The 15,867-nt window shown below is 40.5% G+C and overlaps 1 protein-coding gene across 1 annotated transcript in view; it reads left to right on the plus strand.

Moving 5' to 3' along the window:
• The first annotated feature begins 1,769 nt into the window (after positions 1–1,769).
• Positions 1,770–15,867, plus strand: part of LOC309602041 (ubiquilin-1-like) — a 31,595-nt gene continuing 17,497 nt past the window's right edge. Inside the window, exons 1-2 of the mRNA XM_082335330.1 lie at positions 1,770–1,990; positions 15,680–15,831. Coding sequence (XP_082191456.1) covers positions 1,832–1,990; positions 15,680–15,831 — 311 coding nt within the window. The 5' untranslated portion in view covers positions 1,770–1,831. The remainder of the gene's footprint in view (positions 1,991–15,679; positions 15,832–15,867) is intronic.

The raw sequence follows: 15,867 nt of genomic DNA on the forward strand, positions 1-15,867 counted from the left end.
AAATCCTTTGCAGGATCATTTTCATTTTCTGTGCATTGTGTACAAGCTGTATTCTGAACGATCTCAATTTGAACACACAAGCATGTTGTCATGTTTCAGAGTATTTTCTACCTTGACACTTTAGGCAAATAAACTCCCTTTCCATTTTATCTGAACCAAAATTAAGATGATGAAATTACCATTAAAACTTCCTCTTTGCTTAATTAAGGGCTTTTTATGATTTGCAAGTTATTCCTTTATATGAATTTGCATTCTTTGTCCCTCAGATATTCTCAGTAAATAACACAGATGATGATTCATTCTCTCATCTGACTTGTAAACATGAAAACTTGTAAATCTCCACTAAGTTAAAGCAGGTAGCATTTGTGCTATTTCAGTACAAACTGTACTCCAAGTAATAATACCATACAGCAGTGTAAAATTATATAGTCAGCATAAGCTATCATATAAACTAAGAGCCATGGATGAGGAACATCTCCTTGTCCTTTGATCTGTTTGATTTCTGCTTGAAATCACTACTTGATTACAGTGCAAACTGTTATTTCATAATGGCCCTCATTCTGCCAGTCAATAGGACAATGTATCACTAGCATGTGTCAAAGTGCTCTGCTGGATCAGAATTCAACGCTTTGTAGGGTCAAGTTCTAATGTGTGGAAAAGGAAACAGCATGACCAAGGAAAGGCTCAGTGGTTAAATATGCCTGAAATAATAATTTTTACTGAAACAAATTGAAGCTCTAGGACAGACAAAACTTGGGATAGGCTTTAGCCATTTTTCGCTATTCCAGTTTTAAAACCTTTTAACAGGTTTTTAATTGGTTTAGTAAAAATTTACTGCGCCAATTTAAATAGTTTCTGAGAAATTATTCCAATAGTAGACCAAGTCAACAAATCACTTGATGAATCAGAATATTGTAGGAAAAGGTAATACCAGGATAACTTAAGGATAAGGGAGAAAGGACATTTGACTCTAGAATTCAAAGCCATCCATATATTTGATACTAAAACAGGGATAGGAATTTGGGATTTCCTATCTGATGGATAGGAAAATCACTAATGTTTTGGGAAAGGACCTAATTTGGTGATACTAAATTTAAGTATGGATTAAGGGGGGGTGGTATTGGGGGTGTGTGTGTGTCTTTTTTTTGTCCAAGTTTGAGGAAAATCTGATTCCCAGCTATGGAATGCTTCCATAGTAATTCTATTTTTAAAGTAGTAAAAGGTTGTTATTTGAGATATTAAGTTTTACCCTTAAGCTGATGCTAAACAAGTAACCTAGAAGCAAAAGGCAATTTTATGATCTCTCTTTACATAGGTTCAGAAGCTGTATATAATTTTTCTCCCTCTCTTTTTAACATGAACGTCATACAGGTCATGGCATGGCTTTATTACTTCATACAATATCACTGTGCATTATATTATATGCAAGTAATAGTGTAATTATATGTAGGACATCAACACTTTAATATTGTAAAACTCATAATAACATTTTTAATATATTTACTTGGAACTTCAGAGTACTGAAGTCACCTGACTATATTCGAAAATAAATTTAAAACTTCTATATGGCAGTTTAAGGAACTATTTGTCACTGTCTCTTTTTAAGATTTAAAATCTTCAAACTACCGCCCCTAGCGCGCAAGCGCGCCGAAGGCGAACCTACGCCCGGGGAGACAGCTCCCCCTTTCTAGTAACTTCCTCGGTTCGGGGCGTCATTAGTGCGCGCCGCGGGTGAGCTGGGTTGTTTCTGTCCGCTGCTTTGGGAGCGAGGCCGCGGCGCGGAGGACTCGTCTGGAATTGTGCGGTTGGAGTGAGTCAGGCCCCACCCGCCATGTCGGAGAGCGCGGAGAGCTCCGCGGGGGCCCACAGCTCCTCTGAGTCCTCCGCTCAGGGCTTCGCTGCTGCCGAGCCACGGATCATCAAAATCACGGTGAAGACTCCCAAGGAAAAGGAAGAGTTTGCTGTGCCCGAGACCAGCAGCATCCAGCAGGTGAGGGGTTGGGGGCGGTGGGTGGGGAGTGCAGCGAGGGGGAAGAGCCCTGGCCTGTGGTTTCCGCCTCCCGCGCTGGAGGGTCGGGGCCCTTCGCGATGACAAAGCAGCTTCTGCTTATCCGAACTGTTCTCGGCACTGATGGGCGAGTATCGGAGCTGGCCTGGCCTTGTGGAGGGCCGCTGCTAACTGAGGCTATCGGGAGTGGTGAAGAAACCTTCTGTGTCGTCTCCTCCACGGCTCATCCCTGTTGCGATGCTGAGAGCCGGCCCAGGAGGTGGACGTAGCTCGTTTCGTAATTCTGAGTTGCCCTGCGAGCTGACTCAGTCTGGCAGTAGGAGGCTCGCTGGCTAACTAGTACAACCGTAGAAAACATAGTCACCTACGTGGCAGTGCTATAGTGCTAATAATTATCTTGATCTAAAATTGGTTCTAGAAACAGTGAGTAGGCTATGGCAAAGATCTCTTAATTTTAGAAAAGCCACGTCTTTAGACTGTATAAAACTTCCACTACAAGTAAAGCACAGCTTCTGCTGTGCTTCAGTGTATTAGTGCCTGATAACTCTGAATTGTTAGGGTCTTTGTTCTAAGTTTTTATGAAAGTTAGTATCTCATTGTGCCTTTGGTTCAAGAGAAACAGTGGCATCTACTGAATCATTGACACTGTTTCCTGCAGCACTTCATTTTTATGGAGGCCTTCCATGTGAGTATTTACCAGGACTTAATTTGTTTAGATTAGGAGGCTACAAATCATAGGAAAGGTGTGGTCAAAGCATAAGGCAGATATCTATAAAGCCAGTAGTCTCTCCTACTTGTGAAGGATGTAGATATTACTGTGCTAAAATACTTAAAAAGGTGAAGCTCCCTGAAGGAGATTCAGAGCTTACTTCATTTTCTATAAAATTTCTCTAAAATTCAATGTATGCAACTTGACATCATGTTATTTTTTTGTGCAGTTGGTAACTGCAAACCTCACCAAAAAAACGGTTACATATGTAAGAGTGCAACTGATGTACAGAAATGGAGCTTTAAATCATTAGTTGCTGATGAGTCAGAAAACACATGTTTTCAGAGGGGAAATGCAAAACGTGAGTTAAAAAGCCGAGTGATCTTCTAGCCAGGGTGCTGGCTCTATACATTTTACATACTCTTGCGCCACCTAGTTGTAAAATTCTTTGTAGTTGCGTTTTGTTTTTTATAAAACTGCTGGTTCTAATTTAAAGATCACATTTGTCCTGAAAAGCAGTTTGATTGCAATAATATTGTGAACCTCATGAGGATCAACAAGGCCGAGTGCAAGGTCCTGCACCTGGGTCAGGGCAATCCCCGGTATCAGTACAGGCTGGGGGATGAAGGGATTGAGAGCAGCCCTGCCAAGGACTTGGGGGTACTGACAGATGAAAAGCTGGACATGAGCCGGCAATGTGCTCTCGCAGCCCAGAAAGCCAACCATATCCTGGGCTGCATCAAAAGAAGCATGGCCAGCAGGTCGAGGGAGGTGATTCTGCCCCTCTACTCTGCTCTGGTGAGACCCCACCTGGAGTCCTGCGTCCAGCTCTGGGGTCCTCAGCACAGGAAGGACATGGACCTGTTGGAGTGGGTCCAGAGGAGGGCCACAAAAATGATCAGAGGGATGGAACACCTCTCTTATGAGGAAAGGCTGAGAGAGCTGGGGTTGGTCAGCCTGGAGAAGAGAAGGCTCTGGGGAGACGTTATTGTGGCCTTTCAGTACTTAAAGGGGGCTTATAAGAAAGATGGGGACAGACTTTTTATCAGCGCCAATAGTGATAGGACAAGGGGTAATGGTTTTAAACTAAAAGAGGGTAGATTCAGAGTGGATATAAAGAAGAAATTTTTTACAATGAGGGTGGTGAAACACTGGATGGAACAGGTTGCCCAGAGAGGTGGTAGATGCCCCATCCTTGGAAACATTCAAGGCCAGGCTAGATGGGGCTCTGAGCAACCTGATCTAGTTGTAGAAGTCCCTGCCAATTGCAGGGGGGATGGACTAGATGACCTTTAAAGGTCCCTTCCATCCCAAAGCATTCTATGATTCTATATTGGGGACTTCAGGAATTATAAAAAAAACTCATTTAAGATGTGAATTTGTAATATATCTGACTTTAACAACATGATTTCAAATGTGAGTCCCAATCAGATTTTTCTAGTAGATGGTTGTCTTAAAAACTGAAATAGTTATACAGGCTAACAAAACCATAAATTTTTACTGAAAACAATCATAAAAATTTAAGTGATTAATAGAACATATTGCTTTAAAATGCCTTCATTTTCTATAGATATCTTAAACTTTAAATATTGTCTTGGTATCCTTTTCAGCTGATACTAACAGATTAGATTTGCAGTTGAATCTTCCTGTAAAGTAAGACTGCTGCTGCCCTTGTGGTCTGCCATTTGCTTTGATTCCTGGACAAAGTTGCAGCTAGCACAAAAAAACATGTAAGACTGTAGTGTGACTAGTATTGGCTGTTTTTCTTAAACTGTCAAAATAAGTTGTTGTTGTTAATAATAAGCATTATATAGCATAATAACAATATATTAGCATAATAACAATAGATGTGATATTTCTAGAGCCAGCCCTGAAAATAGGTTATCCTCAAATAAACAAATTGAGCATCTGTTCAAATGCATCTGGAATCAGCAAGTGGATTGTTCTGTTGGTATAGGCAAGCCAGCAATGTCTGCCCTATTTGGGGGGGGGGGGGGGGGGGAAGGCCTAAACTGGTACAACTGAATAGCTTTTATTTTGCTGTGTGTTGCTGTAGCTGATATTATGACTTAGTGACTTGTTTTTGTTTACAGTCACTTCAGAATACAGCCAAAACAAAACCCTAAGACTTTTAGATAAATATTTTGGGTTATTTGGGCTAAATTTAGGGCTACACAAAGTGTATTTTATGTTGCTCCATTGATGTAAGTCAGGTTTGCAACCGTTCAAAGTTGAGGAAGATTTTCCTATGTCAGAAGACTTCAGTAACATAGGGTTTGTTATTGCTGATCCTATGTTGTGCCTCTAGAACAGGCAGTATGTAGGTTAGAATAGAAAATAACCCTGAAGTACCAAACTGCTCTGGGAGGTCAATTGATTGTGTCACCCATCTGTCTTTATTTTCCATGGAACTTATTTGATTATGCTGAGCACAGCTTGGCTCAGTATTAGGACAAGGACCAAATATTTACTTTCTTGACTTTGTATGATACTGAACTTGCAGGCCCATACGCTGCTCTGTACAAAGACTTCTATTCATGGTAGGTAAAGATGAATACCTATAAACCTGCTGATTTGAAATCCCAATACCCAGGAGACTTTAGCTCAGTTAGCTCTGTTTGTCTTTCATTTTTTTCCTTTGTTTTATTTTGTGGATTCTGTGGGCTTGACTTAACAGCGTGTTTTGGTAAAACTCATACATAGAGAGTGTGAGCAGTCATGTTACAGACTACTCATGCATTACTGTCTCTTCTTAGTGAATGACTTGAATTCTTTGAGTGATGAGGTGTTGGAACCAGTTTATATTAAAAGCAATTTTACTTTCTTCATTTAGTCTGTTTACCCTGTAGGCATTCTTGGAATGCCAACATGGCAACATTGGCAAAGTTCAAGAACACTATAACTCTTAGAGAATAGCATAGATTGCTTTATATTTTTAATTATTAGGCTAACAGAGTTTGGATATAGCAAATGTGCACTATTAATTTTAAAAGCCTGCAGTTCTTGCAGAGAATTATTGTCAATCCTATGACTATCTGAAAATTTCAGGGTAATGTCTGTTTGGAAAAGTTAGTGAAATCAAGTTTAGTTTGTATAACCATAGAAAACAGTTTAAATTATTTTTTTCTCTACTTTTATTTAATGTCAACCTTTCTTCAGTGAGGAATATAGTTTTTAGTAGTAATAGATTATTATTAGTGTGTAGTATATTTTTAAACTAATTATATACCTGAAAATTGTGCTTTTTGTACTACACTGAATTATAAATAAACTCACCTACTGAACTATATGTGTAAATGTATACATTATGTTGGGATTCTGTTCATTGACAAATGGAGATCTGGTTAGAGTTGTATTCTCTGTTTAAAATTTGAATAAATATCATTGTTGAAACTTTAAATCCATAAATCCAGTGTTTCAGATTTGTGCCTGGTTTTCATAATCACAAGTTGACCATGTTTGGCATATAAAGATCACGTGTACATGTTAAGGGGAGCATTGGGTGATTTGATAGTGGAACATATTTCCTAACTTCTGTATGCTTTTAATATTTCTTATAATGCTTTATTTCATAAAGACAGCTTAATTTCAGTTCTTTTAACATAACCAGTTCCGTCTTCCCTGTAGTTCAGGGATTACTGAATGGTACGACCAAAAGAGGTTGGAACTAATATAGTCCAATCTGTTCTTCTTTTTCAGTAGTATGATCTCGCTTTCTGTCGGCACTAAAGGAACTTGAGTGCATGAATTGTTTAGCACCAAAGTTAAAGCATTGTTTTTTTCACCATCTCATGTCTCGGTGCACTGAAGTACATCATTGATACATCTGTGTGACTGTTCATGGAGTCAGCCTTGTAATATGCTCTGATTATTCACATTTCTTTGAAATAAAGAAACCCTATTTGATTAACTATTCAGCACTTAAGTAATTTTATTTTTCTCAGAGTTTGGAAACACTATTAAAAGTGATTTAGAACAATGGTAATTTGCTGTTTGATAGCATAGAAACCTTTAGAAGAAAGTATATTGATTTCCCTGATGGTTGACTTAACTGATATTTTTAAGATGCATCTATCTAACCAAGGTACTTGGCAAATGTTTTCTGACTGGCAGGTATAATAAAATATGAATAATTATTTAAATAATACTCTAAAGTTTCTTCTTTGCAGATACTTTTATCCAGAGTGAGTTTCATTTTGTTGTTTCAGTATGAGGGTAGGTGTGGTGGGTTAACCTTGGCTGGCTGCCAGGTGCCCACCAAGCTGCTCTATCACTCCCTCTCCTCAACTGGACAGGGGAAGAGAGAGAATATGACGAAAGGCTCATGGGTCAAGATAAGGACAGGGAGAGATCATTCACCAGTTAGCATCACAGGCAAAACAGACTCGACTTGGGCTAATTAATTTAATTTATTGCCAATCAAATGAGAGTAGGATAATGAGAAATAAGAACAAATCTAAAAAACACTTTCCCCCACCCCTCCCTTCTTCCTGGGATCAACTTCACTCCTGAATTCTCTACCTCCTCCCCTGGCAGTGATGCAGGGGAAAGGGGAATGGGGGTTGCGGTCAGTTCATCACACATTGTCTCTGCTGCTCCTTCCTCCTCATGCTCCATCATGGGGACATCCCACCCATGGGAGACAGTCCTCCATGAATTTTTCCAATGTGGGTCCTTCCCATGGGCTGCAGTTCTTCATGAACTGCTCCAGCATGGGTGCTTTCAGCAGGGTGCAGCCCTTCAGGAATGGACTGCACCAGTGTGGGTCCTCTGCAGGGTCACAGGTCCTGCCAGGAGCCTGCTCCAGCGCAGGCTCTCCATGGGGTGGTGCATCCACCTGCTCTGGTGTGGGGTCCTCCATGGGCCGCAGGGTGGATATCTGCTCCACCGTGGACCTCCATGGGTTGCAGGGGGACAACTTGCCTCACCATGGTTTTCACCATGGGCTGCAGGGGAATCTCTGCTCCAGCGCCTGGAGCACCTCCTCCCCCTCCTTCTTCACTGACCTTGGTGTTTGCAGAGTTGTTTCTCTCACATATTCTCACTCCTGTCTCTTCCGGCTGCTGTTGCACAGCGGTTTTTGCCCTTTCTTAAATATGTTATCACTGAGGCTCTACCACCATTGCTGATTGGCTCAGCCTTGGCCAGTGGCGGGTCTGTCTTGGAGCTGGCTGGCATTGGCTCTATCAGACATGGGGGAAGCTTCTGGCATCTTCTCCCAGAAGCCACCCCTGCAGCTGCCCTGCTACCAAAACCTTGCCACGCAAACCCAATACAGTAGGTTATCAAAACGCAGCTCTACTGCAAGAATCACTATTTACTCATAATCCTTTTTATATCCCTTTCCAGTCTAAGTGAATTGTTCCAGATCAGACTTGCTCTGTTTCCATCTGTAGTTTGTGAAGTGCTTTTACAGAGAAAGGAAGTGTTGCTAATCCCTCCTCTCAAGTCAAAGCATAGAGAACTGGAGTGGTTTGCTGAAGGTTGTCTGGAAGGAATAGAACTGGCTAGAACATGAGTCCTCTTTCCACTAGATAGCACTACCTCAGTTTTCTTTTCTGTACTACTAGCTTTGTAAACTCATCAAGAATTGGAAATTGTTTCTTGAAATAACTTTTTTATAGGTTTGGTTCGATTGTGGAGATTTGAGGAAACAATTTGGTTGTGTAGTTAGCATGCATAATTGGCAAGGGCTAACTTCTAGGTACAGGAAGATAGTAATTCTGACAAGTCATGAAAGACTGAAAAGGCTTCTATAGGAGCCTTATTTGGGTGAGCTTTCTAGCTACGCTTCATCTGCTGTAAACCATAGGCAGTGTCAAAAGTCCTATCCTGTGTTCAAAACAGTTTAGTTTGGGAAGAGTCAGCAATTATGTTGCTTTTTTTTATTGTCATCTAGATAATATTTTCAAAGCAGTCACAGTTTTAGGAGCCTGTATTACATTTTCAGTGGGAGTTGGATGTTTAATTCCTTGAGGTCTCTTTAGGACTGGTAATGTAATTTAAAAAAATTTTTTTTTTAAATGTATCTTATATTAAACCAAGGTTGAGAGGAACTGGGAAAGTATCTCTCTTATTTTTGTTTTCTTTCACAGCACTTTGTCATGTGAATGGGCATTAATGCTACTGTAGTTGCTGCTTTTGATGGCATACTTTGAGTCAGCAAAAAGCTTTTGAATCATCATATGGTGATAACATATCAAAAGATGACAATTTGGGTTTTAAGATTTTCTACTTTACCTAGGATAACTTTTTTTTTTAATGGGACCTTCCTGGGCCAACTTATCAGATGTTAATAAGTTAATGTTAACTAACTGGAAGGCATGTCCTATGAGGAGCAGCTGACTCTGGGTTTGTCTAGTTTGAAGAGAAGGAGGCTGAGGGGTGACCTCATTGCTCTCTACAGCTTCCTGAGGAGGGGAAGTGGAGCGGGAGGTGCTGATCTCTTCTCCCTGGTATCCAGTGACAGGACGCATGGGAATGGTTCAAAGCTGCATCAGGGGAGGTTCAGACTTGACATTAGGAAACACTTCTTTACCAAGAGGGTGGTCAAACCCTGGAACAGGCTTCCTGGAGAGGTGGTTGATGCCCCATGCCTGTCAGTGTTTAAGAGGCATTTGGACAATGCCCTTACTAACATGCTTTAACTTTTGGTCATCCCTGAAGTGGTCAGGCAGTTGGACTAGATGATCATTGTAGGTCCCTTCCAACTGAACTATTCTATTCTAATGTTTAAAGTATGGATCTGCTCTGCAAAGTGACTGTACAGAAGTGTCTCCTTTTTAGTCAGCTGTTCTCCTTCATGTGTATACAAAGACATTGGCTTTGTTCAGTGACAAAATGTTTACTAGAATTAGCTCAGCTACGAGTGCAAGTTGGATTCTCTTTGCTTCCCCCCGAACTGAGCATCAACAGACTGCATCACCTATGCATGTCAAAAACCTTCAGAGGCAAAGTTCAGCAGGTGTAATAAGTTCTAATTTGACTTGTGGAGCCTGTTCTCTTACTGTGGAACAAAAGAGCAGAGTTCTGTTGTTAAGAGTATTGGGTTTTAAGATCATGTGAATTTGAGGATATTTGGTATGGAAATCATTGAGAGTGTAAGCAAGAAGTGGTAGAGTGCTGCTAAAAACATTCTCAGGGTAAAAAAAAAAAAATATATTGTTCCTGTCCAAAACAAACCCAAAACAAAACAAAACCCCACCCAAAAAAGGGGAGGGGGGGAGTTCTTAATAGAAAGAAGTTAACTTAAGGTGAAATGGTAATGCAGGCAAGACACTTCAAGACTAGCTTCAGATGTGCTCTAGTTCATCTCAAACTGACAAGTTTTTATGCTTTTAGGAGGCTGTGACCTTGAATTAATTCACTTTAGTTAATGCGGGTGTGGGTGGTTTTTTTTTTTTATTTCTTAGGGAAACTAGGCCTCTGTCCATCTACATGATAATCTTGTGTTTCTGTCTTAATGCCCTTGTGTTTTCTTCCCACTGATGCCCCTAACTGTTATGACTAAAATTGATATCACTTTTTACATTATTATTATTGTATTCAGTTACTAGAGCAGTACAGTCAACTAGTTTCTGTGAACATGTTAGGTGCTAGGTATGGAGAAACATTCCTTTTCTACAACTTCAAGCCCTTTTTAATGTTTGGATAAAATTGAACAAGTTTGTGATATTGTAATGGCTAGTACTATTGCAATGAAGTCAAGCTTGAATTTTTGAACAGTAAAACAAATTGGCTAAAACCATTGTTTGTAGTATCTATATATTAATAAAAAGGGAAGAGTTAGTGCAGTATGAGAACTAGATAGAAATTTTCATCATTCCTAGCCAGCTGGCAAGACTGAACTTTTCCTGCTTCTGGTTTCCCTAAGTGCCAAACTATTATAAAGCACTATCTCTAATTTACTGATAGTGTTATCTAGTTCAGTTGTACAAATTGAAGGTTTAACTACTCTGAAGATTCTTTTCTTACAACTGCCTTAATATGTATGAATTCCCATTGTTGTCTCCTTTCCCTTCCTCCATTTACTGTCAATTGCATACATTTAATTTGGGACACTGAGATGATGCGTACTGGATCGACACTTAAAGTTCCATTTAGGGTAAAGAAAATTGAGCTAGTTGTCTTCACTGCTCACATCTAACAGTTTCCAGAGTTTATGCTGTTTTCATTACCATGGCACTGGAGCACCTCATTCCCTGAACTCTTTGTTGCCAGTAAGAGTGGTGGAGTCCTATGAAAGCTACACAGATAAGACCTGTGGGAATAAGAATACAATTGCTAGTCATTGCTCTTGTCCTTTCACTGTTTGAATTTAAAGAAACTCTTTTTTTTGCCATTTTCTATGGGGGAACATTCTTGCAGTTTAGTTATGGTTAACAGTGAGAGAAGAAGAATAATGAAGAGGAGTCTTTGCCCACAGAGGATGGTAAAAAGTCCTCACTTCCACCCTCCCCAACTTTATTTTGCAATACAACCAGTAGCGATTTCTGTCGAACTTCAGCCTAGGGCTAATCTTCTTCTAGTATATTTTCTTTTTTCAGAAGCAGCATATTAGATACTGACAATTTAAAACAAAAACCCACACACTTGTATTGAAAATGGTTTTCAGGACTCTTGGACAGATACATAAATGATTCTCTAACCTCTGCCTCAGCAAAAAGTAAAGTGTGCTGTAGATGTGCTAATCTGTTATCGATGGTATCTTTAACAGTAATCAGGAGACTCATTTGCAAAATATCTTAGATGGCAACCTAGGTTTTGTATGGTTGTCTTTTGTGGATGAAACATGAAACAGAAGGGCTGGTTCTGTTCATACCTTCTCATTCAGAAGTCTAGAGGTTGTACTGAATGCAAGTGATGCTGATGAAGAGACCTGACACTTTTTTTGCAGCTCTGTTGGGCTTTTAATGTAGATATGCTTCAGTTAGACAAGTGTGGCTCAATATTCATAATAGTCATCTTATGCTAGCTGGAAAGAGATCCCTTGCACATGTGGATCATCCACATTCATTATTGTAGGAGTTCTTTTGTGGTCCTGGTACACAGGCTGTTGTATTAATTTCTTACTGTAGTGCTGTTTTTACAGATCATCTAATTACTGTGGCTGTATGTTAGTAGAGAAAGGGAAGTGTATATGCTTTGATACCTGCATACTGGCAATATTAGATACTGTGTGCTTAAGCTCTATAAGTGTCTTGTTTCCTTAACCACATGGATAAATAGCTGTTTCTAAAAATGCGTAACAAGGTTTAGGATAAAGTAAACAATGTTGATTATACTACTGCATCAGCATTCTGAAGACAACTAAGTTGTGGAAGTCACTGTAACAACATATTGTGGAAAACATGATAGTAAATGAGTTTGCCAGACCAGAGAGTAATGACGTTAATCCACAGTATGGTAGTTCTTTATTCTTATGCATTTACTTTGTACCAAACTATAAGGATTTCTGCTGTTTTTATGTTGCAATGGAATGTGTATTTGTACTGGTTTTGGCTAGGATAGAGTTAATTTTTTTCATAGTAGCTTGTATGGGGCTACATTTTGGATTCGTGCTGAAAACAGTGTTGATGATAGTACAGGGATGTTTTAGCTATTGCTGAGCAGTGCTTACACAGCATCAAGGCCTTTTCTGCTTCTCACACTTCTTCACAAGAAATTGGGAGGGAACACAACCAGGACATCTGACCCCAACTGACCAAAGGGATATCCCATACCATATGACATCGTGCTCAGCAATAAAAGCTGTGGGGAGGAAGGAGGGATATTTGGACTTATGGCGTTTGTCTTTCCAAGTAACCGTTATGCGTGATGGAGCCCTGCTTTCCTGGAGATGGTTGGACACCTGCCTGCTGGTGGGAAGTAGTGAATGAATTCCTTGTTTTGCTTTGCTTATGTGCACAGCTTTTGCTTTCCCTATTAAACTGTCTTTATCTCAACCCACGAGTTGTCTCACTTTTACCCTTCTGATTCTCTCCCCCATTCCACTGTGGGGGAGCGAGCGAGCGGCTGTGTGGTGCTTAGTTGCCATCTGGGGTTAAACCATGACAGTATTCTTAAGAATAATTAACCAGAAAAATGCAGAGTGGAAAGCAACTGCCTACGTTATTCCTCTGCAGAAAAGGGTCTAGAGGTTATAGTTGTTAAATGAGTCAACACTGTTAAACTGATATTTTCCTATATGGATTTTATAACTTATAAATGTGAATATAGCTTGCAAGATGTGGAATTTATCCTTTTGTTCTAAGTATGGATAAGAATTCATATGGAATATTGTGGCCACTTTTGAGCCCTACACTTACAGAAAGATATGGTTGCATTTGAAAATCCAGAGAGTGGTGGGAATGATTAGATTAGAAAACACAACCCTCAAGGAAAGATTAGCTGTACTGCAACCCTTTATTCTGAGGAGAACAGCAGTCTGTTTGCCATGTCCATGGTGGACAGGATAGTGAAGCACTGAAATAGATTTCTTAGAAGAAAGCTATGGAGTCTCTATCATTGGGAACCTCAGAGAACAGGATGGATAAGCATGTCTGTATTGGGTTTGCATGGCAAGATTTTGGTAGCGTGGGGGGCTGCAGGGGTGGCTTCTGTGAGAAGATACCAGAAGCTTCCCCTGCTTCCGATAGAGCCAGTGCCAGCTGGCTCCAAGATGGACCTGCCACTGTCCAAGTGTGAGCCGATCACCGATGGTGGTAGCGCCTCTGTGACAACATATTTAAAAGGGGGGGAAAAACTGCTGTGCAACTGCAGCAGGAGAGAGGAGTGAGAATATGTGAGAGAAACAACTCTGCAGACACCAAGGTCAGTGAAGAAAGAGGGGGAGGAGGTGCTCCATGCGCCGGAGCAGGTTCCCCTGCAGCCTGTGGAGAAGACAATGGTGATGTAGATTGTCCCCTTGCAACCCATGGAGGTTAACGGTGGAGCAGATATCCACCCTGCGGCCCATGGAGGATCCCATGTTGGAGCAGGGGGATGTGCCCTGAAGGAAGCTGTGACCCCGTGGAGAGCCTGTGCTGGAGCAGGTTTTCTGGCAGGACCTGTGGCCCTGCAGGAGACCCACGCTGGAGCAGTCTGTTCCTGAAGGACTGCACCCTGTGGAAAGGGCCTATGCTGGAGCAGTCCTTGAAGAACTGCAGCCCATGGGGAGGTCCCACATTGGAGCAGTTTGTGAAGGACTGTATCCTGTGGGTGGGACCCCACGCTGGAGCAGGGGAAGAGTGTGAGGAGGAAGGAGTGGCAGAGACAATGTGTGATAAGCTGACCGCAACCCCCATTCCCCTTCCCCCTGCGTCGCTGCCGGGGGAGGAGGTAGAGAATTCAGGAGTGAAGTTGATCCCAGGAAGAAGGGAGGGGTGGGGGAAGGTGTTTTTTAGATTTGTTCTTATTTCTCATTATCCTACTCTCATTTGATTGGCAATAAATTAAATTAATTAGCCCAAGTCGAGTCTGTTTTGCCTGTGATGCTAACTGGTGAATGATCTCTCCCTGTCCTTATCTTGACCCATGAGCCTTTCGTCATATTCTCTCTCTTCCCCTGTCCAGTTGAGGAGAGGGAGTGATAGAGCAGCTTGGTGGGCACCTGGTGGCTAGCCAAGGTCAACCCACCACAATGTCTGAATAATTTAGGTAAGTAATCCACTTCAGGCAGGAACGGATTAAATTGCTTCGTAGAATGCTTGCAAGTCTAAATATTACCAGTATAAATGTTGACTTAAAAGATGTTTCTCTAAGAACTGGAACCAACTCTGTGTGAGCAGACTTTGAACTGACCAAATGCTACCTGCTCCCCAGGCACAGAGATTTCTTATCTCTGTTCTGTCTCAGGCTCGTTTTTAGGGGATCTGTTTTATCTCTTTATATACTATAAACCTTTTCAATTAAGGACTCGCCTTCAGAGTATAATACAGTGGGGCTTTCCTTTTTTTAGTCCCGCCTCTTATAATTATTTAATAATAAGTCATTGCAAGATTAATATTTGGTGTTCCTGTATGAGAGTTCACTAAGATGTTTTGAATAGGATTCTTTTAAAAATCAAGTTGACCATACTACTTGAAAAATGTTAAATATTGTGAACTTCTAGAGGGCTTCCTAACTGCCTAAGATCCTTTCAGAAACATTTAGTCTACTGACTAGTCATGTTGAATAAATTGATTTGGTTTTCTTATATTTGCCTTTTTACATTTTGTGAACTAATTGCTTTTTCTGTGTGAGTACTTTTCTATAGAATAATGAATCTCAGTCAGAAGTCAGTCAAAGCATAACGTGGTTGTTATTGGTTAAGAAGGCAGGAAGAAATATAATTGCTTTTCCAGGTTCAGTTGTTTTAATGAAGGTATGATTTCACGGTCAGCTGAAATATGTGGCTCTTCACCATGCTCTGGGCTGGAAGCACATTTCATGTAGCTGTCATGAGTTGGATGATGGAGCAGAGCCACCTAAGAAATAATTTTTGACTGTGTGGAAAGGATTGCTAGTTTTGACACGTGAAAGGTAGCAGTAATATGTCCCAGAAGAAAGGATACTGCTCCTTTCAGTGCCTGCACAAATGTGGACTGAATTAACATAATGTGTTGTTGCATCCTCAGCATATCAGCAACGGATGGTTTCAATAGCATGTGTATTTATTGCGTCATGGGTACATGCCTGACTGAAATGACAGTATAGTCTTTAAGTGGAAGCCAATTTTTGTTATTGCCATCTATATAGTTAGTGATCTAGATTTGAAACACTTTAATTGTACGGAAAAAGAATGACTTGATTTCCTATCTTCCTTTGGATAAAAAGAAAGTTGAGATAACTTAGTGAAGCGTTTCTGGGTTGTATAAAGCAAAACATAGTGTGCAAGTGGATTAATATAATAAATGTGAACAAAATAGTTCTTCCTTAAATTATTAAAAAATTAATAGTTCAGTATTCAATTACATAACTATATAATATTAACTTCTGTTTAGTTCAAGGAAGAAATCTCTAAGCATTTCAAGTCCCACACTGATCAGCTTGTTTTGATATTTGCTGGAAAAATTTTAAAAGATCAAGATACTTTGATTCAGCATGGGATTCATGATGGACTCACTGTTCACCTGGTCATCAAAACGCAAAACAGGTAACCTGACTGATGAGCAATCTTCTTTTTACCTCT

The sequence above is a fragment of the Platalea leucorodia genome (assembly GCF_965183815.1).
Source record: "Platalea leucorodia genome assembly, chromosome: W".
NCBI lineage: Eukaryota > Metazoa > Chordata > Aves > Pelecaniformes > Threskiornithidae > Platalea > Platalea leucorodia.